General features: G+C 37.8%; 1 protein-coding gene across 1 annotated transcript; it reads left to right on the top strand.

Annotated features, from left to right (window-relative positions):
* Positions 1-531: 531 nt before the first annotated feature.
* On the top strand, positions 532-23,670 carry LOC105042252 (uncharacterized). Its single transcript, XM_010919385.4, has 2 exons — positions 532-1,038; positions 23,318-23,670. Exons 1-2 carry the CDS (start codon positions 586-588, stop codon positions 23,486-23,488), a joined length of 624 nt encoding a protein of 207 aa, XP_010917687.2. The 5' UTR covers positions 532-585; the 3' UTR covers positions 23,489-23,670.
* The last annotated feature ends 827 nt before the right edge of the window (positions 23,671-24,497 follow it).

Raw genomic sequence — 24,497 nt, 5'->3', positions numbered from 1 at the left:
CAGGTCATTTATTTAATTTAGTCAAAAAAACTCTACTAATGCATTGTGCTTTGTATTTTAACATTATTGCCACTAATCAACAAGCACCAACCAATCTAGGATTGGTTTGACAACTGTTCATGGATAATTAGTATCTATACAGCTACATGAAATCATGTCCTATTAACCTTTGGCATATCAATCAGATAGATATAATTTATTAGCAAAACTATTATTTCGGCTAAATGTATGGGCTCTTAATTTGTCATAGTAAATCGATAAAATAATTGATTAGCAACCAGCCCCTGCCCTGTATTTCAAAAAGAAAAGAAAAAAAAAACATTCGAAAGAATCTATATATTCGAATAGGTTTTTTATTAGGCTTTGATCCGAGTATTTTTGCTATTTGAGTGCGGCCGTAAAACTATTCAAGCCACTTATAGTGATTAAATCAAGTTGAGTTTGAATTCAAATAAATCTCGAATAGCTCTCGCTCAATTTGACTCGTCTGCACCCCGATGTTAATGTGACAACGATTTTATAATTCACGGGACCGATGCATTGCTCCTGGCTCCCATCGCATTGGCCGGGACTGCGAAAAGTGAAATGGGAGCTGCTCCGAAGCCACCACCTCTTCTCTGCTGGAAGTGGCCGTGGGATCTCAACCCAAACCCTCAAACCCCCAATCCTTGTGGATCCCTCGATGCTCCCTGGCTCTTCAGATCGTTGCAGAACCTCGGGTCTCTCGCCCACAACCTCCTCCAGTCCGCCACCGCAGCCGCATCCAGGGGCGGCACGTCCCTCTTCGCCGTCTCCACCGCCGGCCCTCGCCGCGAGAAGACACCGTCGCTGTCGCGGGAGGAGCAGGGGGAGGCGGAGCACCGAGCCCTTGCCTCGGCCCTGGCGAGCGGGAAGGAAGCGACCGTGATCGAGTTCTACTCGCCCAAGTGCCGGCTCTGCAACTCCTTGCTTGATCTTGTGCTCGAGGTGGAGGCAAGGAACTCCCAGTGGGTCAGTTTTGTCCTCGCCGACGCGGAGAATGAGAGATGGCTCCCCGAGGTTAGGGCTCTTCTTGTCTTCTAGGGTTTTCGGAATTTAAGCTTTTAGTCTCATAAAAATAGCATCGGCTGCCATCCTTTTCTTATTAAAAGCTCTATTTCTAATACTCCTTTGATTGAGGAATTAAGTTTGAAACTAATATGAATCTATACGTTTTTATATCGAGACAAAAGATATGGTTAAAAATTTGAACATGGTGATCTAGTTCATTGAGAAAACATTATTTTAAGACTAGGGCTTGAAATTTCTTTCAATCTCGATGATATAGCAAAAAAAAAAAAAAACAAAAAAGGAAGAAGAAGGAACCCTAGTCTTCTACCTAGATTGGAAGCTTTAGTGTAGAGATAACACAATGCAGATATTGACATATTGTATATGCAGCAGATGATAAAATAGGGAAAATTTTCAAGTTTTAATGGAATCTTCTACAAGAGAGCTCGTCTTGAAAATTGACTGCTTTGAGAATGATTCATAACATAAGTACTTATTCAAACTAAAAAGACACCTGTATTTGAAGTGGCTGAGTTCCTGTGAGTAATTCTAAAACAACTACTGTTAGACATGGAGTGGTTTTTGCATGAAACATCCAGGTGTCTAATACATGCTTTGCCTGATACTTTCGTTCCTTTGACTCAGCTAAAAATCAATGTTTGATGAGGAATTAAGGTGTTGGCCATTTGATTAAGATTCTTCTTCCATAGGCCTAAGAGCTTGCATTTCTTGAATGACTTTCCACATTAGTTTTATTATGGGAATTTCAAGAGGTGTTCCTCTAGGGTTTTAGTGAAATTGAGTGCATTTGGTTCACTTGAGGTTTTTACACTAATAAGCTTACTTGCTTTGAGGGTTGTGCTATTGTGATTCAAATCAATTCCCCTATCCTAGATGGATCTTTATTGTAATTTGAGCCACCTTTAATCTTAATTAAGCACCTGAAAAAGGAGGACACAAGCATTCATATTGCACTCAACTTTTGAAGTAACATTCATTGATCCTTCATACCGTAAAGATAGTGGAGAAATTTATCCTAATGTAGTTGGTGGAATTTTGCAAACTGCCATCTAGGAGTGAAAGTGGACTGGATAATATCCTTCTGGATCCATTTTCGTATCTGAATCTATCCGGATATGACAGAAATTTGAGCATTCGATTAATATCCGTATTTGTATCCATATCCATCAATGTAAAATAGTTATGGATATGGATAGACAATTATCCGATCTATATCCGAATATCTGATTTTACTTGTAATACTATTTAATTTTATATAGCACTCATTAACTTTTTTTTTAAAAAATATACTATCATATGAACATGCTATTAACTTGATTTATTATTCACTTAGTAATATCATTGATTTTGTAGTCATAAAGTTTAATTATCCGACTTATATCCATATTTCCAATATTTGATTGTATTTATTTTCGTTTAAAACAAATATGGATATAAATTTTTGTATCCGACTAATATCCATATATGTATTTGTATTCGTTAGGCAAAACAGATATGAATATGGATATACTGGTATATGATCCATATTGAATTCAGTTTCAGTCCTATTGTCATCACACAATACACAACCTTTGTTACATGAAGTTGGAGCATATTCAAATATGGTAGCACCAAAAGAAAAAGGGGAATTGCTTAAAACAGGTGTACATGTGAAATTTTGAAGCAAGAATGAGAAACTTCATTTGTATTGGTCCATATCAGGCATATTTTACTGCAACAGGAGGGAATTGGGCTTAGAAATGGGGTTGGTATGAGAAATCCTAATGGAACTAATCTTTCCTAGTCTATACAACTTGATACTAATTGGTGCAGTGAGCTATAGACCGGCACTTGCTGATTTTGCTCGACCCTAGTCAGTATGGAGTCAAAACTTGTTGCTTTTTTTGGCTATTCTGCATTCAAGCAGGTAGAAGAGGGTGAGGGAGATAGTGAGTGAGGGCCACTTTGTGATCTCAACTTTTACTGGTATATTTATATGTTGAGACAACATTTAGTTGTGTTATTAAACCCCCCCCAACAAAAAAAAAAAAAGAAGAAATATCTATGTGTTCACATGTTTTGCATTCTTGTCATGGGATTTCTATCGATAGCCCCATGTGAAATTTTGAGCCTTGACAAGGAGCAAAACTCATGCTATATGTTGCATTAGAAGAAAGACAGAGAAGAGGTGCTAAGATAGGATTAGGAGAGGAAGAAGTACGAAGAAGAAATATATGGAGGTGAAAGTACTATAAGATATTCTTTCTTCATTCAAAAATATATTATCCCATTACAATTTTAAATACTGTTCTTAGGCTATATGAAAGGACACTTAAACGACACATTCAAAAAGAAATTCAATCTTAATAAACCAAAACCATTCTAACCAAACCCTAAAATAACCTTGAGCCTAATGGCAACCCTAAATCAACATACAAAAAGTAAAAAAAGGGGTGCTTGCATCAGTATTGGCACAAAATGTTGTATCATGTATCAGTACAATAGCATATCAGTACCATACTGACTTGGGCTTTGACTAGTACCATTACCAATAGTAATACTTGAATCCTTTTTTTTCAAAATGAGTATGACAACTTCGACGAAAGATTCTGGCTACCAAGCTGCAACTTGGTAGATTTAAGAGTAATTCAATAATTAATAATAGGAGTAAAGTGGGTAACTTAACATGTGTTGAAGAAAAAAGGTCGTTTGGAGTTTGAAAAGTAGTTGTAGACTAATCATGTTATAATTCTTCAATGATAGTTTTGTACCTTCCCGTTTCATGCATGAGACAATTCTTCTAAGCACTTAGAAACATCATTTAGATCTAAGACCATGATTAGCTAAATATGTGGGATTATTTAACAAATAATTGAACTAAAGGCATTCCTATATGATTAAACTCTTAAACTTTGTTAAGGGGTTTTGATTTCAAATCATGATTCTATTCGTTATTTCATTTAAAATTTTCCAATTTGGAGTGATATTTTTTTCAACAAATCCATGGATAATAAAAAAGGGTCTAGAAATAGAAAGTATGAGCCTATGAGGTAATAGGGAGGAAAAGAAATCATGAACATCTAAATTCTGCTCAATGTAGGAAGGACCGATTCCACAATTTTGGGAGTTTTATGAATTATCATTGCATAACGACACACCTAACTGTATGAAATATAACATAATCTGAAAATAATGTAAAATCACAAAATATCATGATTCTATATCACCTCCGAACAACCTGTTGGCCTCTAACCTTATGGTTATACTGTGAGCTAATGTATGATCTTATATTCACGAAACAAGAACGATCAACTCTAGGGGTTTAATTTAGATCTACAATGTGTCGTTACTTGTTCTAAATTGATAGGTATCTATTAATTTACTCCTTCAAGATGGAACCTGAAGGATGCTTACACATAGGATACCCAAATAATTGTTCCATGACATTACATGGGGAGGCTTAAAATTTCACCTGAAGTGAAGTATCATAAGCATAAAATAAAAGAAGTACTGCAGTGATTCCAATCATACTTGTTTTGTAAACTTCTTTGCAAATGACAATGTCATCCTTCATATCAACGACATTACCAACAGTCACACCAATGATCGAATCATGTTTTAGTGGGATGTTGGGAATTCCTGTCATTGGTGTCACTGTAACAACTTTGCAAGCAAAAGAGAGAATTGATGACTTTACCTTCTCACTAAGAACATCCAAGTAACATGTTCACATTTAGAGGTTGCGCATTTTGAATTTCAACTAATGAAAGGAACTATGCAGGAGTATCTCAGAGTCATATTTGAGAAATAAGTGTACATTCATCAGAAGTTTCTATTGCCCAGAGTTTAAATCTTCAACCTACAAACATCTAGTTTTTGATCTCTCTTATGAATATTTCCCATAAGTTTCTCACATAGTCTTGCCGCAATTCTGTTAGTTCTTGTGCAATGGTTGACATATGAACTCCATATTTACAGATGCTGTGTTTTTTTGTGTCTGTCTAGAGTTTAACTGAATCCTAGAAAAATTATTTGATTCTCCACCCTCCATCAAAATTTAAGCAAACCAGGTACACTTGGTATACCTAGTCTAATTGTTATGTTTAACATTTGACACAGAAAACTTATCAGTAGGAAGTCATGAGATCAAAATTTAGCTTACCAATGGGTGTACCACAAGACTTTAAGGGAAGTTCATATCGGGTTATGCCTTTATTTAAAAAAAATGCATGAAAACCTCATAGGATCTTAGCTAGTTCTTTTTTCTCCTTCATCCACTAGTACCATGTTGCCACATTAAATGGATTAGGGCTATAAAAGTTGTCTGTTGTAAGTCAAACAGTTGAAGTTCCTATGCTAGTTATCAAAAGCTCATCTATTTGTTTGGATTGTTTTCATATGAACATGGTAGGCTAAATTATCTGTGTTCTCTTTAATAACTGTATATTTGAATCCTTTTATTGACCATGATCATGTTCACCATTTTTTTTCCCATTTCATGCATCAATTATCACCTTTGTTGACCATCCTTTTAGTTCTGCACAAAGCAAGAAAGTATCGCCTCTGATATATATAGATGTGAGCAGGAGACCACCTGCTCAAAGTCATCAGTTTGTGAACCTTGCTAAGTCAGTTTGCCCTTGACCTAATGTATAAGGGATTCAGCCTCTGGTATTTGGAGTATTCTCCTTTTATTAATTGCTTGTTTCAACAACAAAGTACCAATTTGATATATAGTCTTGCAAATTTATTAAATACTTCAAGATGATCATACCAAATTGATGCTGGATGATGGAAGGAAGGAATGCAAGGGCAATCTCAAAATAGGCTTGCCACCGATGAGGACACCTCCAAGAAGATAATAGCAAGATAATTCTTAGAAGATCCCATTTCTACACTAGAAGAGGATAATTTAATTCCAAACAACCTGTCACTTTCCCCTTAACTCATCTTTGACTAGAAGGGATGAATGTAGAACATATGAGAAGCCATTATGAAATATTAAAATACAACACATCATACTAAAAGTTTCCATAATAAACTGCAAGACAATAATCAAATGCTTTACTGCCTACAATTAATGACAGGTCTCCTATAAATTCTAGGCATATAACTTGGAGAAATGCCACGCTTTACTGCCTACAATTAATGACAGGTCTCCTATAAATTCTAGGCATATAACTTGGAGAAATGCAAAGGTCAATTCAAGGGAAACTTCTGGTGTCATAATCAACGTTCTTTTTCCTTGAAGTGTTTATTGTTAGTACTGGCATTATTCTTTGATGTTCACTTTAGAAGGCAACTAGACATTCAAGCTCTCTATACCTTATCCAATTGTCTTTGACCGTCCAGATTACAAAATTGTTTTACATTGTATCTATCTTGTCTGGTCTCTAGTAATACATGTTGGACAATTGACTACTTATTCAGTAACAAGTAGGTAAATATACATCTAGATCTTCCAAACAGTTTACCCTAGCATAAGATGTTGAGGGGGCTGAAGTGTAAGAATTGACCAGAAAATAAAAAAGAAAGCAGGTCTGGAAAACATAAAGAAAAGATGGCGGCTAGAAAAAGGATCTGAAAACAGAGAAGAATGGTTCTCTAGGACATCAGCATAAGGAAAAGAAAGGGAATAAAGAAAGAAGAAAGAATTGGAGGAAGAGGACAAGAATGAGAAAACTAGCAGAAAAGGAAAAAAATTTGGAGGACAGAAGAAGTAGCAAACAAACTATAAAAGGGAAGAAGAAGAGAAAAGAGCAAAGAATTATCATAATGGAAAGCAAGAAGGAAGAAAAGGAAGAAAAGAAACAACAATGAGAATAAAGAATGAAGAGAAGAGGAGGAACGGCCAGAGTGTTAGAGGATGGTGGATGAAGAAGTAAAGAAAGAGAGACAACAAGAAGGGAAAAGAAGAAAGAATGAAGAGAAGAGGAGGAATGTCCAGAGTGCTAGAGGATGGAGGATAAAGAAAGACAAAAGAAACAGGAAAGAGAAGAAGAAAGAATGAAGAGAAAAGGAGGTACAGCCAGAGTGCTAGAGATGGAGGATAAAGTAAGAGGAAAAAAGAAAGAAGACAAAACATCGGAGAAAGCAAGAAAAGAAATAAAGAAGTGAAAACCGGGGAAAGAGAAAGTAGGGGCTGGCGGACAGAGGGTAAAGAAAGAAGGAAAAGAAAATAGAGGCAGGAGGATGGAGGAGAAAGAAAAATAAATAAAACACTTAACTGCTTCTGGTGAAACCAGTGGTGGCCATCGAATAGGCTTATGAAGTGACTAGGGAGAGCTAATAGGATCGTCTCTCTGATAATCCTCTATTCTCTTCTTTCTTCTTTCCCGCTTTTCTTTCTTGTGCCCATGGATGGTTATGTAGTTGATGCACAAAATCTTTCTATCCTATGGAAGGATAAGTAACTAACACCTCACTCACCCATCTCCAATGGTGTGTAAGCACAGCCCAGGTTGGCTGCTTATGTGTCTTCCCATGTGGCTATGTAGGATGCTTAGGTGCCTAAGCAGACTCTTTAATAACACTGTGCTATGAGTTACTTTGTCGTGCTTAATTAAGCCTTAGTCTGATCAGGTTTAGTTTGATATTAATTTTGAGCTTGAAAATTGAGATGAAGCTTTGATCTTTTGTTATTTGACTGAGCCTAATTGTTAAGGCCTGATAATTCGTCATCTTCTTACCCCCTTATCTCTCCTAACCAACCTTTGAAGCTAGTCATCATCTCCTATTGCCACCTTTAGCCAATTGTTCAATTGACCCCTTCAGTTATGTAAAGTACCAAGTAACAAGAAACATTATGAACAGCATTACCATTTTATTAGCCCTAAGTTCCTAAAATGGCACAAAGGTGGCCTCTCAATAGATGGTGTCATCTGCATTTTGTTCCTTGATAGTGTTCTCACTGTTGGATGAACTTTCTTAATTCAGTACATGGTCACCTCCAAGTTGAGGGCCTTGTGCAAGCTACTGATCTAAGTGATCCTGATGTGGGTTCCATGAACTATCTAGATCATAATGTTCTTCACCAAACCAATGACATGGAGAAAAATGTTGATTGCCCATCTACAACAATGAGTGAGGGCAATTGACCAATTGCAAATCATCTATTGGTTGCTCTGGCACAAGGTGTGGATGAGCCTATATTAATGAGTTCACATGAGATTGCAAGTGAACACTACAATGTGACTTTGACTACATGCAAAAAGGGGCTCAGAACCTTTAGAATGGTTGTACACAATCAACATCTTGAGTTGAAACATTTTTTTTGTTTCTTTATGGCAATGTTGATTTGGGAATAGAAAAGTATAACAAAATAGTTATTCTTTTTAAAGTAATGATTTCTTTTAACATAGTTATTCTTTTACTATCTGTTGTATTTTTTATTCCTATTTGGAATAATTCTGGGGTGGAGGATTTTTTTTTGTCTGTATAAACAAGAAAAAAGAAATAAAAGCCCTTATTCCAAAAATTCTAGGAATAAGTAGGTTTGATCCTAATAACCATTCCTCCCTGGTCCTGCTTGTTTAAACTCATTTGGTAGGAATAAGGTTTATAGTAGAATTGCCGTACCAGTGCATATCGACTATACCATATCATGCCAATACCGAACTGGTACATGGTATAGAGGGCATACTGAACTAAGTGCACTGGCTCTCATACAAGCTTACTGACACTATAATAGGATGGTATCAGTATGGGGTCTGATATCAAGATGGCAAACTTTATTTATATAGTCCATATTTATGCTTTATTCTTGAACAGAACATAGCCTATATATTTGGATATAATGTCTAAAAATTGCATGTAGTCCATCGTTGAAAAAAAGGGAAAAAAGCATGAAGTATATTCTCACGAACATAAATATGATTGTTATAAACCTGCAAGAAGAACTTCATCCCAAAGCTATTTGTATCGCTCACAAGATCTGAGCAATGAACCTTGAAATGATTGAGTTGGCAATCTGTATGGGAGTCTTCACCCCTTTTTTCCTTCCTCCATGGGAATAGGCAACTTCATCGTCAGATTGGGGTCTACTGGTAGCCACTTCCTCATTGGAATTGGCTAATGTAGGCTATAAGTTATGATTGGCAGAACTATCCTTGTCCATTTCCATTGGCAATTGGTCATATTCTTTCTGTTATCAATCTAGAGCCACAATCCATGGGATCTTAACTAGAGTCATCTCTGACCGGTCATGAAAGGGTAATATTTTACTTAGGGTTGACCATTAAGTGAACCAGGAGAAGTTGCTCTAGCCACGCCGTAGGAGAGAGTATTTAGGAACCAAATGTAGATGATGCCAGCTCTTCAATTGAGGGATGGCTTTTGTGCCATGTTAGGAACTTGACTGCAAGGAAATGTTGATGCTATTCATGATCTTTCTTGGGTTTTCTTCCAATTCAATGGGGAGGTTGGTTTAAAATGGAAAGAAAATCTAAAGTACATTTGTAATTAAGTTGTTATCTAGGGCTTTGTGGGTAGTGCCTATCATTAAGACCTGGGACCTGTACTCTATGTGGACTCTATCTACACCGATCAGGCTGTGAATTGGGCGTAGGTCCCCAACATGGAGATAAAAATTTATGCTATGGTTTGAGGTCTGATCAAAAAAATGTATGTAGTTGAACTATGTCTAACCTAGTCATGTAATACATTAGGTTATGGGGTTAATTTATGCGAGGGATGAGTCGACTCCGTTAGGAATAAGTTTGCAATCTATGCTTTCTAAGAGTATATGGTACTCAAAAGTGCACCATAGTTATCCGTGAGTCTTTATATTATTTTGACTAGTGCCATGTGCACTTGTTCGCCTGTTGACAATGACCACAAACTTGATGGAGGAGGAAATAGTTGGAATAATTGGGCATACATGAAGGCTGCATTAGATTTTTAATACATCATAATGCTAAGCAACCATGATTAAAATAGCTTCTAGAATGAAACCTCACCTAAATGAAGATACTCCAATATGTGATGGTATAGCATTGGATCCCTCATCATGCCCCAAATCCGGGACATGACACAGTCATGCTATTGAGGGGTATTGGCTCAATAACACGAAACCTATCAATCATAGTTAGCTAAAATCCATCATAAATAAAATATAATAAAAGATTCAATGCCATCATTCATTAAGTAATTAAATCAAGATTGATTCAGAGCATCTAAATTCAAAATCAAATACGAAATCCATGTCTCAAAATTCATAAAATGGACTACAAGTCCGTAATAATTCAATAAACTAAGTTCAGTTATATAATTTTCAAGCTTACTATGCAGATCTCCAAGTTGTATCCTTCATCGTTCCTAAACTTATTCTTCTGTAAAAAAAAAAAAAAAAAGATATGAGCTATACCAGCTTAGTAAGTAAAATCTATGCTTCTTTATTGGATTAAGCATAAGTTTTTTTATGATAATACATATTTAGAAAATAAAAGATATTACAAAAACAAAGTATTTTATACAGCATATTATATAATAAGTTATAAAGACAATCATGCATGTATAAATCATGAATATTTCGTCAACATAATTCATAAAGCATTTTTGTTACATGTTCATGTCATAGTTTAAAATATTGCTCACAGATATTTGTGCTACGATCACTTTATACCTATGACAGGGTTATTGTTCTTAATCGATAGAGTTTTTGTTTGGTACGCCAACTTTATACCCGTTGGCAGGATCTGTGTTCTTATAGATGCAAGCTCCAGATGTCGACTTTTTCATAGGGATTCATTTATAGCTACATGAGAATTTTTGAAATTTTTATATCTTTTTCTTAAAACATACAAATACATAGGTGGAAAAATAATAAAATTCATGCTTCATCAACATGCTATTTTCATAATACATATTCATGGAATCACTTATCACAGTAAAACATGCTTTTATCATATCTTATATGTTGATCCTCATTTTATAAAAATATGATTTCGTCAGCAATAGATTATTTGTATTAAAAATATGACAATTTAAAAATAAATAAGGAGCGTAAGATTCACTTACCTTATTTGTCTTAGAGTTTTAATTTCATTAGAAAAATCAGATAATCTTATTTAAAATATTAAATCATAATCAATTTTTTAATTAATTAAATAATAATAAAAGAAGATTGTTGATTAGATGATCAGTCCAATAGATCCCTCAGGCATCAAAGCAATTGGAGATCATCTTATCGGGGTCAACTGAGATCCCTAGAGTAGAAAGATGGGATTCTATCTTAAGGTACATATCTTTCTAGAGAGAGAAAGTAGAGAGTAGTGAATTGGGATCTAACATATTGCACAGATATCGAATGATTTTGGATCTCTTTGTAAAGATCATCTCAAATTCATATTGGGGTATGTGGATCAAATAGAGAGAGAAAGAGGGAGTAAAGAGAGAAATCCTAGAGAGAGGAGAGAGAGACATAAGAGAGAACTATTTTCTCTCTTTCTTTGTCTTTCTTCTCTTCTTTCTTTTTTTTTCTTTCTTTCTTTGGCCGAACAAGGGATGGTGGTGGCTAGTCGTCGGAGGGCCAACAATAGGTGGTGGTAGGCGGCCGACAGTGGAGTAGTGGATGGTCGCCGGCGAGGATCGATCGTGGAAAATCATAGGAAAAGGCCTAAAAACATGGATCTGGGCCATTCTTGAGTTTTCGGTTCATAGCCGTTCACTGACGGCCATGACTTGTTGGGAAGCATTATAGGGAGGTTGTGGGACTCGATCAAGAGTCCGACATCAAGAGGCGACGGCATCGGTGACCAGACAGAGAGAAAGGGATCAAAAAATAGGGGAGTGGGTGGAGGTCTTCTTCGATCGATTTCTGGTGAAACCAGTGGCTGACGACGGTGCCTGAGGCCAAGAGAAGAAGCGAAAGAGAGAGAAGGAAGGATCAGGACCTTACCTTGGCTTTGGTGGCATCTCCAGCCCTAATTTCTAATGGGCACGAAGAATGGAATTTGGCAAAAATCGAGAGAAAGAAGAACTCGATGATCTCTGGTGGAGGATCATGCAAGGGGGACGGGGGACCTATTTATGGAGAGCTCTAGGGTTCAATTGCCCTAGAACTCTGGCGTCTTCCTAGATTCAAATAGAAAAGGAGAAGACTGTTGATGGGAGCCTTCTTTCATTTTTTTTGGTTTTTTTGGTGTTTAAGATTGATGCGACTAGTCCGTTAGATCAGGTTATTACATATTATCCTTCTAAAAAAAATTTCATTCTCGAAACTTAATGTACTTTTATTTTTAAATAAGTGAGGATACTTACTCTTCAAGTCATCTTTATTATACTTTCGCTATGCAATCCTGATCTAAACCCATGCTGAACTAGAACTTAGCACTCTCAATTAGTTTTGTTAAACCTACAAATCATAAACCTCAACCTAATTTTCTATCCACGGTCAAATCTATTACTCTGATACCATAAAATATCACACCTCAAATTTGGAAATAACATAGTCATACTACCGAGAGGCTTTACTAATAAATCATAAACCTGAGAGGTATGCTGCAGTCCACGATAACACGAAGTCTATCAATCATATCAGCTAAAATCCATTTCAAATAAAATATAAATAAGATGTTAATTTGATTATTCATTAAGTAAATAAATCAAGATTAGTTTAGAACATCTAACTTCAAAATCAAATACTCAACCCATATCTCAAAATTTATAAAATGATTGACTATAAGTCTGTAATAATCCAATAAACTAAGTTCAGTTACAAAATTCCTACGTTTGCTATGCAGATGCCCAAGTCTGGATCCTTCGTCGTTCCTAAGCTTATTCCTCTATAAAAGAAAAAGAAAATAAAGATGTATGAGCTATGTCAGTTCAGTAAGTAAAATCAAACTTTCTTACTAGATCAAGCATAAGTTTTTATATGACAATACAATATTTAAAAAATAAATATATTACAAAAATAAATTTTTTATAGATTATATTATAAAATAAGTATAAAGATAATCATGCATGAATAAATCATGAATATTTTGTAAACATGATTTGTAATCATTCTTGTCGTATGTATATATCATAGTTCAAAATATTATTCATAAATATTGTGCTATGATCACTTTATACCCATGATCGGGCCAGTATTCTTAATTAACATAGTTTTTGTTTCGTATGCCAAGTTTATACTCATTGATAGGGCCTATGTTCTTATAGATGCTAGTCCGGATGTCGATCTTCCCATAGGGATTCATTCATAGCTATTGAGAGTTTTAAAAATCTTTATATCTTTTTTTAAAATATATATATACGGAGGTGGAAAAAAATAAAATTTATGCTTCATCAATATGCTATTTGCATAATATATATTCATAAAATCACTTATCACAGTAAAATATGCTTTTATCATATCTCATATGCTGATCTTATTTTATAAAAAAATATGATTTCGTTAGCAACAATTATTTGTATGAAAAATATGATAATTTAAAAATAAATAAAGAGTGTAAGATCTACTTCGTTTGTCCTAGTCTTTAGACTTTGTTGGAAGGATCAGATAATTCTATTCAAATATTAAATCATAATCAATTTTTTAATTAATTAAATAATAATAAAAAAATTATTGATCAGATGATCGATTTGATAGACCACTCGAGCATCAAAGTGATTCGAGATTGTCTTGTCAGGGTCAACTCGAATCCCTAGAGTAGGAAGATGGGACTATGTTAAGGTGCATGTCTTCCTAGAGAGAAAGTAGAGAGAGTAGTGAACTGGGATCCAACATATTGTACATATATTGAAGCGATTTTGGATCTCTTTGAAAAGATCATCTCAAGTTCATACTAGGATCTGTGGGTCAGATAGAGAAAGAGAGGAAGTAAAGAGAGAAATCCTAGAAAGAGGAGAGAATCATTCTCTCTTTTTTTTTCTTTTTTTCTCCTTTCTTTGGCCAAATAAGGGATGGTGGTGGCTGCTGGCTAGTCGTTGGAGGACCGACGATAGGTAGTAGTGGTAGGTGGCCAACCGTGGTGGAGTAGCGGATGGCTGGCGGTGAGGATCTGAAGATGAAAAATCATGAGAAAAGACCTAAAAACATGGGATCTAGATTGTTCTTGAGTTTTCGATCCATGGCCGTTCACCGGCGGCCATGACTTTGTCGAAAAGCATTGTAGGTGTTGAGGAAAATATCTTGAGATTTGATCTATAATAAATTAAGAACAAGATCCAGAGTGACGAACGAAATCCAACGAGATTAAGATCAGTCCAAACGGAGTCTGGATGATGAAGATATGCACGAAAGAAGGCCAGCAGTAGGTTGGTACAGTCCATAGGCCGTCGGAGGGGGCCTACTGGCCGATGTGGCCCAGGCAGCATGCGGGAGCGCATGGGCCGGCCGTGGGTGTGCGTGGATGCGGCCCCGGCCCAGCAGGCGTCTAGGTCGCGGTTTCACGCGGCTCACGTGGATCGATGGTCCACGGGCATAGGAGCGAGGTCCATAAATGTTTTCCCCCATTTCGGCGGTCCACGTGGATCGAAGCATGATTCGATGGCCATTAGAGCTGCTAGTGAATATCCGACGATCCAGATTGATTTTGAGTTTGATCAGGCGTGATCAGGGTTGATATGCGCAATCGGACGGCTCTGGTTCCAGCCGATCATGATCGGATGGTCTAGAAGGATTTTAGGGTTTAATTTGAGCTTGGTATCCTAGTGAAACACTGGTTTGGGGTTTTTGGAGCCTATATGGCTCCGATTGACGAGCCGTTTATTGCATTGGATAGCTGGTGACGTTCTGGTTGTGCAGAGAGGCTTCAAGAGAGGTTTTAGAGAGCTTTTGTGAGGGTTTTGGGGCTTCTAGTTGAGAGATCTTTGTATAAGGATTGAGTGGTGAGTTTCTCTTGTATTTGTTTTTTTTTTTTCTCATAGTAAAGCTTGCATGCCCCGTGGAGGTGGGCTTAAGGCCACTCAACGTTATCTTGATTTGTTTGTAGTATTTTTCTCTCTTTTTTCTTTCTTTCTCTCTGAACAAGTGGTATCAAAGCACAACAATTGGTATCAGAGTTTGGTTATCATGGACAAGTGGTACCAGACGATCAGGCAAAGATGGTGTTGATCGAGATTGGAGATGGAGAAAGCAAGCATAATGAAGGTGGAGATCAATCGGTTCGATGAGAAGAGTAATTTCTTCTTATGGCAAGCGAGGATGAAGGACGTGCTCATCCAATATGGATTGATCGATGCTCTTTTGTACGAGAAGCTAGCCATCAGAGGGAAGATCTGGGAGTGGCTGCAGATGTAGACGGTGAGTACCATCTGCTTGTATCTGACGGATGAGGTGGTGATTCATTTACTTGGTGAGATTTTTCCGATGGTACTGTGGTCGAAGTTCAAGGAGTTGTACATGGCGAAGTCCTTCACTAACACTCTTCTTTTAGAGGCAGTTCTACCAACTGCGGATGGATGAAGGACAGAACGTGCAGGAGCATCTCAACCAAGTTTGCCATACTGTGCCGAACCGGTCGGTACACCCCATCTCGTACCGGACCGGTGGGGAACTGGCACGATTCGGTCGGTAAAATCGGTACACCGACGGTACCGAAGAATAAAGAATGGAAAGTGAGAAAGAGAGAGGGGAGGGAAGGGAGGGAGGTGGGAGCCGTCGGAGGCCGACGGTGGTCGGCTGCGGCCGTCGGAGGGCTTTCGAGCCCCGTATCACCCGATAGGACTTTCAAGAGAGCAAAAAAGAGAGAGAGCGCTCGGAGGGGGGCGGGGAACCTACCGGACAGACGGTGCCTCCGTTGCGAGGCTCTCGGTGGTCGACGAGCCGACGCCGACGGCCTGAGGGCGGTTGAGTGGGCGGAGCCCCTCCGCGGCTCCGCTTCCTTTTTTTTCAAAACAGACGACGTCTGTTTCAATTTTTTTTTATTTTAAACTTATGAAGTCGGCAACTGGGTTGCCGACTTAAGAATTTTTTTTAAAAAAATAAAAATTGTGAAGCCGACAAATCGTTTGCCGATTTCACTTAAAATCATGTTTTTAAAAAAATTTGCGAAATAGGTGCAATGCCCCTGTTTCACGCCTGCGGCGCCGCGTGCGTGGACGGCGCCCTCCGACGGCCACGGCGGCCAGTCGGAGGCCGTCCAGTGGCCCCACCGGCTCCTCCCTCTTTTTTTTTCTTCCTCTTTCTCTCTCTCTATTTCTCTCAATTTCTCTCTTTTTTCTTTCAGTTCGGATCGTCGGTTTGGTACGGTATGAAACCATACCGAATCGTACCGCTGGTCGGTCGAAACGGCCGGCGGTATCGGTTCAGCAAACCTTGATCTCAACCACTTCCAAAAGATTCTCACCGATCTTCTGTGTAGGTGAGAAGGTTAGGAGAAGACTAGGGCGTTGGTCTTGCTAGTATCGCTTCCTCCTTTGTATAAGTCCTTGGTGACTGCTCTTCTAGTGGAGTAGGTGGCAGACAACGAAGCGGTAGAGGATCGCGAGGAGGACGATCCAAGTCCAAGACGAGGGACCTTAGCAAGATCAGATGCTATCGGTGTGATGAGTTAGGGCATTATGTCAGAGATTGTCCTTTATTCAGAGATCGGACGAGGGCTACTGCAGCGACGGCTTGTAGCGAGTCAGAGAATGATGTCCTAGTGATATCTGACGAGGTATCTACTTCTTGTCAGTAGTGGATTTTAGATTCTGCATGCACCTATCATGTATGTTGTAGAGAGGAGCTTATTGACTCGCTAGAGGGTAGTGAGGGCATTATTCATCTGTTGGATGGATTGAGCTGTGCGATCAGAGGTATCAGGATGGTCAGTTGGAGGACACATGGTGTAGTGAGAGATTGGATGAGATCCGATACATATTCAATTTCAGATGGAATCTTATCTCATTGAGCAGATTGGATTCAAATGGCTACAGGTGGGTAGTTGGTGATGGAATCTTGAAGGTTATGCGTGGCGATAGGGTTATTCTGGAGGGGAAGAAGGGATGAGAGGATATTACTATCTGGTGGGGAGTTCAGTATGAGGTGGAGTTTCAGGAGCCAGAAGGAGTCCAATATGAGGTGGAGCTCCAGATGGAGGTAAATCAGGCACGAGATGCGAAACTCGGTAGGATAAGAGACGACGTCGTAGAGTGAAGTTCCTATTGCCGTAGAAGATTTTTTCAAATAGATCTTTGGTCAGAGTGGACATAGCCATGACGGAGGTGGGATCGAGTGGCCTGGCTCAACTTTCATGTTTGCCCATTCATGAGACAGCATGTGTGTCCCAGGATATGGAGACGAGACGGATCGTAGGCTCTTAAAGACATGTGGAGGTTGAACATCAAGTTGAGGTGGAGATTGTTGAGAAAAATATCTCGAGATTCAGTTAATAATAAGCCCAAAATGAGGTTTAGGACGACGAACGGAATCCAACAAGACCAAGATCAGTCCAAACGGAGTCCGAATAATGGAGATACGTGCGAAAGAAGGTCAGTAGCAATTGGTACGGTCCACAGGCCATCGGAGGGGCCACACCTCGTGGCCATCGGAGGGGCCCACGGGCTGACGCCGTGTGGCCCAATCGCGGGGGCACGGGCGCGGCCCCACCTAGGCCGCAGTTTCATGCGGCTCATGTGGACCGACGGTCCACGGGCATGGAAGCGCGGTCCATAGATGTTTCCCCATTGTTTTGTGTGGTCCATCGTGGATCGGAGCGCGATTCGACGGCTATCAGAGCTGTCGGTGAAGATCCGACGATCCAGATTGATTCCTTGTTTGATCAGACGTGATCAGGGCTGATATGTGGATCGGACGGCTCTGGGTCGAGCCGATCATGATCGGATTGTCCAGAAGGGTTTTAAGGTTTGATTTGAGTCTGGTATCGTAGTGAAACACTGGTTTGTGGTGTTTGGAGCTTATATAGCCTCGATTGACGAGCCATTTGTTGTGTTGGGTAGCTGGTGACGTCCTGATCGTGCAGAGGGACTTCAAGAGAGGTTTCAAAAAGCTTTTGTGAGGGTTTTGGGGCTTCTTGTTAAGAGATCTTTGTACAAAGATGGAGTTGTGAGTTCTTCTTGTATTTGTTTAATTTTTTTTCTCTCATAATAAAGCTTGCCCGTCCCGTGGAGGTAGGTTGTGGCCAATCCACGTTATCTTGATTTGTTTGTGGTATTTTTTCTCTCTTTTCTTTTTCCTCCCTCAATAAGTGGTATCAGAGCACAACAGTAGGGAGGCTGTGGGACTCGACTAAGAGTCCGGCATCAAGAGGCGATGGCATCGATGACTGAAAAAAAAAGAATAAAGGGACCAAAAATAGGGGAAGTGGGAGAAGGTCTTCTTCGGTTGATTTCCGGCAAAATCGGTGGTCGGCAGCGATGCTTGAGGCCAAGAGAAGAAGGGGGAAAGAGAGAGAGAAGGATCAGAGCCTTACCTTGGCTCCGGTGGCGTCTCCAGCCCCAATTTTTGACGGGCATGGAGAAAGGAATCTAGCAAAAATTGGGAGAAAGAGAGAGGAGAAGTCAATGATCTCCAATGGAGGATCATCGGAGGGGGATGGGGGACCTATTTATAGGGAGCTCTAGGGTTTAATCACCCTAGAACTCCGGCTTCTTCCCAGATTCAAACGGAGGAGAAGAAAACTCCCATTGGGGTCTTCTTTTAGTTTTTCTTTGGCTGCTTTAAGATTCGTGTGGCTGATCTGTTAGATCAGGTTATCACACCCCTTACTATGAGTTGAATCAAGACAATATCAAGATATTAACATTAGAGTAATTGGACACAGTTGAACAGCATTTAAGCTATTCTATGCTTAACTAGATTGCCTAGGATGTTACAATCTTGATAGAACTAGGAGTTACTGGTTAGTTCTATTTTATTTCCTTTCAAAGTAGTATTAATCTTAAGTTATAAGTGCGCAAATGGTATCTACTAAATGCAAAGAGGACATAACCTGTAATACTTCTTCAGTAATGATCTTTAAATATAGTGGAAAAAAGCATTCTCTCAAGGTTATTGGATGCACTCCTTGTCAACAAAGCTGTTTTGCATGTCCTTTGGTGGATATCATGGGCATTAAATGGCAATTTGGTAGATTCAATGAGCCGAGTACCACCTTCGTTGGCCTTGACAAACTCCGTGTATAAGCATCGGTTTTGATATTGTGGGCTTCTCTACAAGGTATTAGGAGCTCCATATCATGTCCTGTACCTCCATACTTGTTCTAATTTATTCCTATTCCATCCCTGTATGTCCGAGGCTAAAGAGGGCTTTCATATCCCCTTCGTGGTGATTAGTTTCAAGCTTGTTTGTGCCTTCTAATCCACGCAATCCATTCTTCCATAACCAGTCATGCAATTTGCTTCGTACACTATTTGGATCACTGATGACCCATTGGTCCTAGATGGACTATGTCACTTCTTGTATTAGCATAGATTGCTCTTACAAATTATCTAGGTACTCTATCTTTTGCACTAAGCTGAAGAACTTTGTAGGTTGACTAGAATATTTGACAAAGAAGTGGATAGCGTTAGCAGTTTGTAAAGTATCATTAACAACATTAAGTTGCTGCCAAAGTGAATGCAACTCCAATGTGAGTTAGGCCAATCATATTCAGTTATTTCTCATGTTACATTGATCCTAGGCCACTTGTACATAGCATTAGGTTAGTTTATTCCTCAATTACATGATCTGTGGCCGTTGATTATTTTCAGGAAATAAGTCATGGACTTGTGTTGCGTGATGGGCTAGTTGTTTTGCCTACACCTAGGCATGCTGCAAGCAAATCGTAGGCAGGCATTTGCTTGCCTACATGTCACTTCAAGTGCAGGCACTGACCCTTTCGTTGCCAAAGTTGGTTGCCAGATGCAACCATTATTTGCAGGGGATTGACTTATGGTATCCTTGTTATTCTGACATTCATCCCTTTCATCCCCTTTGAGCATGCTAATATTAATAGAATAATATAATATTATGTATCATGTACTCATAATATAATATAACATAATATAATATAATAAAAAATTGTATGTTTCTATTCATTCTGTAATGCAAATATAATAGCACTACAAAGTTTATGATATTATATATGATGGCAGGTATAACATTAGCAATACAGCATAGAACACTGATACTCTTGTTTTGTGATCATAATTTAATATCAGCAGTACTATGATATTATTAGTATAATATCATAATAATAGTACAAAGGTGCTGTTATTCTTATCAAATTAAAATTAGTATATCATAGTACAATGAATAATAATTTATTGACATATTTTACCATATTATCATATCATTAATATTCTCCAATTATATTATGTTATTGTATTATAATTATGTTTATATTACTATATAATGCATTCTAATAGTGTGGTGTTATCTAATATATGATGTAGTATATTGACATAATATAATGACAAGTCTACTGAATTATATAGTGAGTATAATTTTATTATATAAATATATTATTGCAAGATGATATTATATAAATTTAATGAGATTGACTCATTTAGAAGAGTTGATCTCCACTCAAATATGGCTAGGTCTTATTTGATGCGATTCACTACATCTGAACTACTTATAAAAAGTAGAGTAATTTGGAGACCTTTAGTCTATGCATCAAGTATCAAATAATTGATAGTTTAAATAACATAAAACAATATAAGGCTTTTTTTGACCATTTAATGCATAGGCTAAGGGTTTTCAAATCCCAATGATTTTTGGTGTATAATCAGCTTAAAGTTAGTAGATTACATCCAATGGCTTTGGTTATAGATGTAGGATCCCATGGTCTAATATAGACCTGATCGAATCTAAGTGGAGATCAATTCAATACTTGAGTAGATCTCCACTCAGGTCTGGTTAGGTCTAGATTGGATGATGGGCATCTCACATTGATGATTTGATCCATTGGATGCGATCTACTATCCCAAAATTGCTTACACAAAAAATCATATGATTTAGAGGCTCCTAATCTATGTATCAAGTAGTCAAATAATTACAAAAAATTAGACAGTTTAAATAACATAAAATAATACATGTTTTCTTGACCACTTGATAGGGTAGGGGTTTCGAAGTTATATGGCTTTTGGCATATAAGTAGTTTAGAGATAGTAGATCACATCCAACGATTCAGATTGTAGATGTGGGATCCCCATCATCTAATCTAGACTTGATGGATTTGAGTAGATATCCACTCGTGTGTAGATAAGTCTATCTCTACATGTAGTACCTCAACACAATTCTATATAAATATTGTGTTCACTGTTCCTGAAGGAGGTACCCCAACTAGGTTGGTTGCACTTGCATTTCTCACTTTGTGACTTCTTGCCTTATGCATTGATAGGCTTGATGATCAGCTTGAAATGCATGGATCACATGACAAAATCTTGAATGATTTGCAAGCACACTTCAGTCTAATTGTTGCCATTACGGGCACTACAACACTCAAACCTTTAGTTTGATGACATTAACTCATCAAGGAAACCTTAATGTGATACAACTGTAGGTTAAAACTGTGCCTGTTTCCTTGATCATGTCGACCTTAACTAGTGCCATGATGAGCAAGTGCACATGGTAGTGACTAACTTACTGTAGGAGTTGGTTCTAACAACCTTCCAGGAAGGGCTTTTCTTTGTTCATGATTATTTTACTGTTGTCAACTCACTGAAAAATCAAAGCAATTTCAATTTGTGAAGGTAAGGTTCAAAGCCTTAGATAAGATTGGTGACGACCTTGGAGGACAACCACATCGGCTATGAAAGACCCATTCTAACATAGGCTAAAATGCATGAAAAATTTGAAAACTGCTAGATCCTGTCTGTCGAAAACCTCTAAACCTAAATGGTCCAACTGAAGCAAGGTAGCGAATCAGTTCAAGATTACTGACAAGAGTTTAAGGATCCCAGCCTTTAGATGCAGTTCTTTAGGTTCCCGGTCTAGTAGAATGAGTCATATTTTGTATTAACAGGTATAGGACTGGTTGAATTAAAGTAGGTTATTGGATACTGGTCAAGCTATCAAATTCAATCAGCATCATCACCAAACCCCAAATAGAAATATATGAGAACATCCTGGGAAGTTTCATCGTCATTTTGGAAAAGTTGCAAATTATCCATGACTAGCATACTCTTGCCTACTCTTCCCTACTTGACTTTGTATTCTTCTTTTCCTGGTTTTTACATTACGTTTCATCTTTCTAACTTGCCTTATATCAATTCCTTCCTTATTCTGCCTAACTTTCTCCAATCTTTGTTCGCCTTCTTGGTCACTTGCTTTTGTTCTTTCTTTCATCATACAGATCTTAAATTGAATCCAAATAAGGAAGCTAAATCAGATGCATGACTTCACATATACAACCTGTCCCCACATCCAAATGCAATTTAGTCTCATCATCTGTTGAATAAACCTATATATCCTTATTTCTTCAGTGAGCTATTAATTTACCACTGCACCTTTTAGCTTCTTACAAATTTCAGTATGATCAACTTGAATATTGTTTCAGATACTTCAAGGAGTTTGTTTTGTGTTATTTCTCATGAGTTGTCAATTTGTATTGCATTCTCACCAGTGATCACATTACGGCTACATGCCAATGTTCTCATCTTTACAGTTGTCTTGTTCTTAATTTAACCGTCAATTTTCTACATACATTGTGAAAGTGGTTGGATGCAGCAACGATTCATGGACTATTTTTATGCTGTCTTTTGTCTCTCGTTTCATTTAACATGGTGGTGTCAAAACCTAAAAGATTCAATTGATTCCATTTAAAAGAATAGTATGACACCATTTATTGACTTGAAGGATCAAAACCTATTGTTCTGATATGTAAACAAATCATGCCTAGGAGTTCATTTTTACATATTTTTATTTGATCATTGTGACATTAAAAGATGTTGATGGGTGGTGCTAATGCTAGTAATTTTCTCTGGTTGTGACCATAAGATTTGAGGAGCATGAAGCTCCGACTGGTGGAAATCGGACACTAGAATGTGCTTTAGGTGACATAGCACTTGTCCCGTCATACATGTCAACTCCACTGCTGATATATGAACACAATCTTGCTGTCAGCCAACCATTAAGGAAAGTTAAGGTGCCTTAGGAAGATATATTTTAGACAATTAATTATTGAGTTTCTTTATCATTCTTCACAGCTAAAGCAGAATATGTTCATCTTTTTTGCAAGTCGTCACTGTTGTGTCTATATGACTGGCATTGATTGGTTGGATTATCTTCATTCTATTTATTTCTTTAATTTTTTTAAGATTAATTATGAAGTTTGTTTTGGAATTGTCTTTATTTATATTTAGTCATTACTAAATATTAGTATATTGAGATTAAATGCATGATTCCAATGTGCAGCTCGTTCATTACGACATCAAGTATGTCCCTTGTTTTGTGCTTCTGGACAAGCATGGAAGAGCTTTGGCAAAAACAGGTGTTCCCACGAGCCGGCTACATGTCATCGCTGGCCTTTATCATCTTCTAAAGCTCAAACAGCCATCAATACACGGAGAAAAGAATTCGCCTTGATTACAAACTTCCATCAAATAAACATAAAAACTTGAGAAGTTAAACAAGTTCTTCCTTTTTCTTTTATTTGGTCGGTAGGTAGGGGTTACCTCAATTAGATCCTAAGAGAAGTAACGCCCATACCATCCTGATTGGGAGTGGATTTTTTTGCCGTACTTAAAAAGTATTGAGGGTGTTATGCATGTTTCGGGGATGTCTGTCAAAAGATAGGTAGCTAGGTAGCTGCACACTTACATTTATATTAAAATATATAAAAAAAGAATAGATAAATTTTAAAAATATTTGAACAGTTTGGATAAATATCATATCATATAATTATTATTTTTTTTTTATGGATGTTTGAAAATGTGTACAGTTTTTTGCGGTATTTTTTGAGTATCGTAGAGGATTCTGTTCCATTACAGTGTATTTATCAAGAAAATGATATCCAATTTTTTTCAGTCCATTTTCTTTCAAAAAGTTGGATTTATTTGTTATCTAAGTTTTGAATCTTTGGTTATGATTCGAAGGTTTATTTGTGCCGGGAGAGGGGGGAGAGCTTATGGGCTGGCTATTCATTAAGAATACCATGTGCCAGGTTGTATCATAAGAGAAGTATGCAAGCTACCACATGATTCTCATTCACGCCAATACACTTTGGTGCAAAAGCTTGCATTATCATCTTCCCATGCATTGGTAGGCCATTTGTTAAATTACCGACTAGCAATATTTAATTCTTATAATGTTTTTGTTGTGTTTCAACAAATATGATAATTATCTATTAATCGAGCATTCTTCAGCGAGAGCTGGGCTCTATGGTCACGTCGCCTAAAGGAGATAGCTAAGCCGGGGCGTCCTTCTTCCCTCCCAACTCATGTTTCTGTTATAAAAAATATATATATATATATAACAATCAGCTATGGTGCATAGTTTTTGTACGCTTCAGGTTACGTTGTCTGCTGTCCTGCAGGATTACGTGGTTGGATGTGATTTTGACATGTGTCCATCATTGAGCTGGTAACGTCATGCA

This window comes from Elaeis guineensis, chromosome 3 (assembly GCF_000442705.2).
Source record: "Elaeis guineensis isolate ETL-2024a chromosome 3, EG11, whole genome shotgun sequence".
NCBI lineage: Eukaryota > Viridiplantae > Streptophyta > Magnoliopsida > Arecales > Arecaceae > Elaeis > Elaeis guineensis.
This window is presented reverse-complemented; position numbering and strand designations above follow the sequence as displayed.

What these genes read in the sequence shown, in the direction of transcription:
- LOC105042252 (XM_010919385.4), top strand. Translation starts at nt 586, where the DNA reads ATGGGAGCTGCTCCGAAGCCACCACCTCTTCTCTGCTGGAAGTGGCCG. An exon ending in ATGAGAGATGGCTCCCCGAG is followed by an intron (nt 1,039 to 23,317) that starts GTTAGGGCTCTT and finishes TCCAATGTGCAG; the next exon opens with CTCGTTCATTACGACATCAA.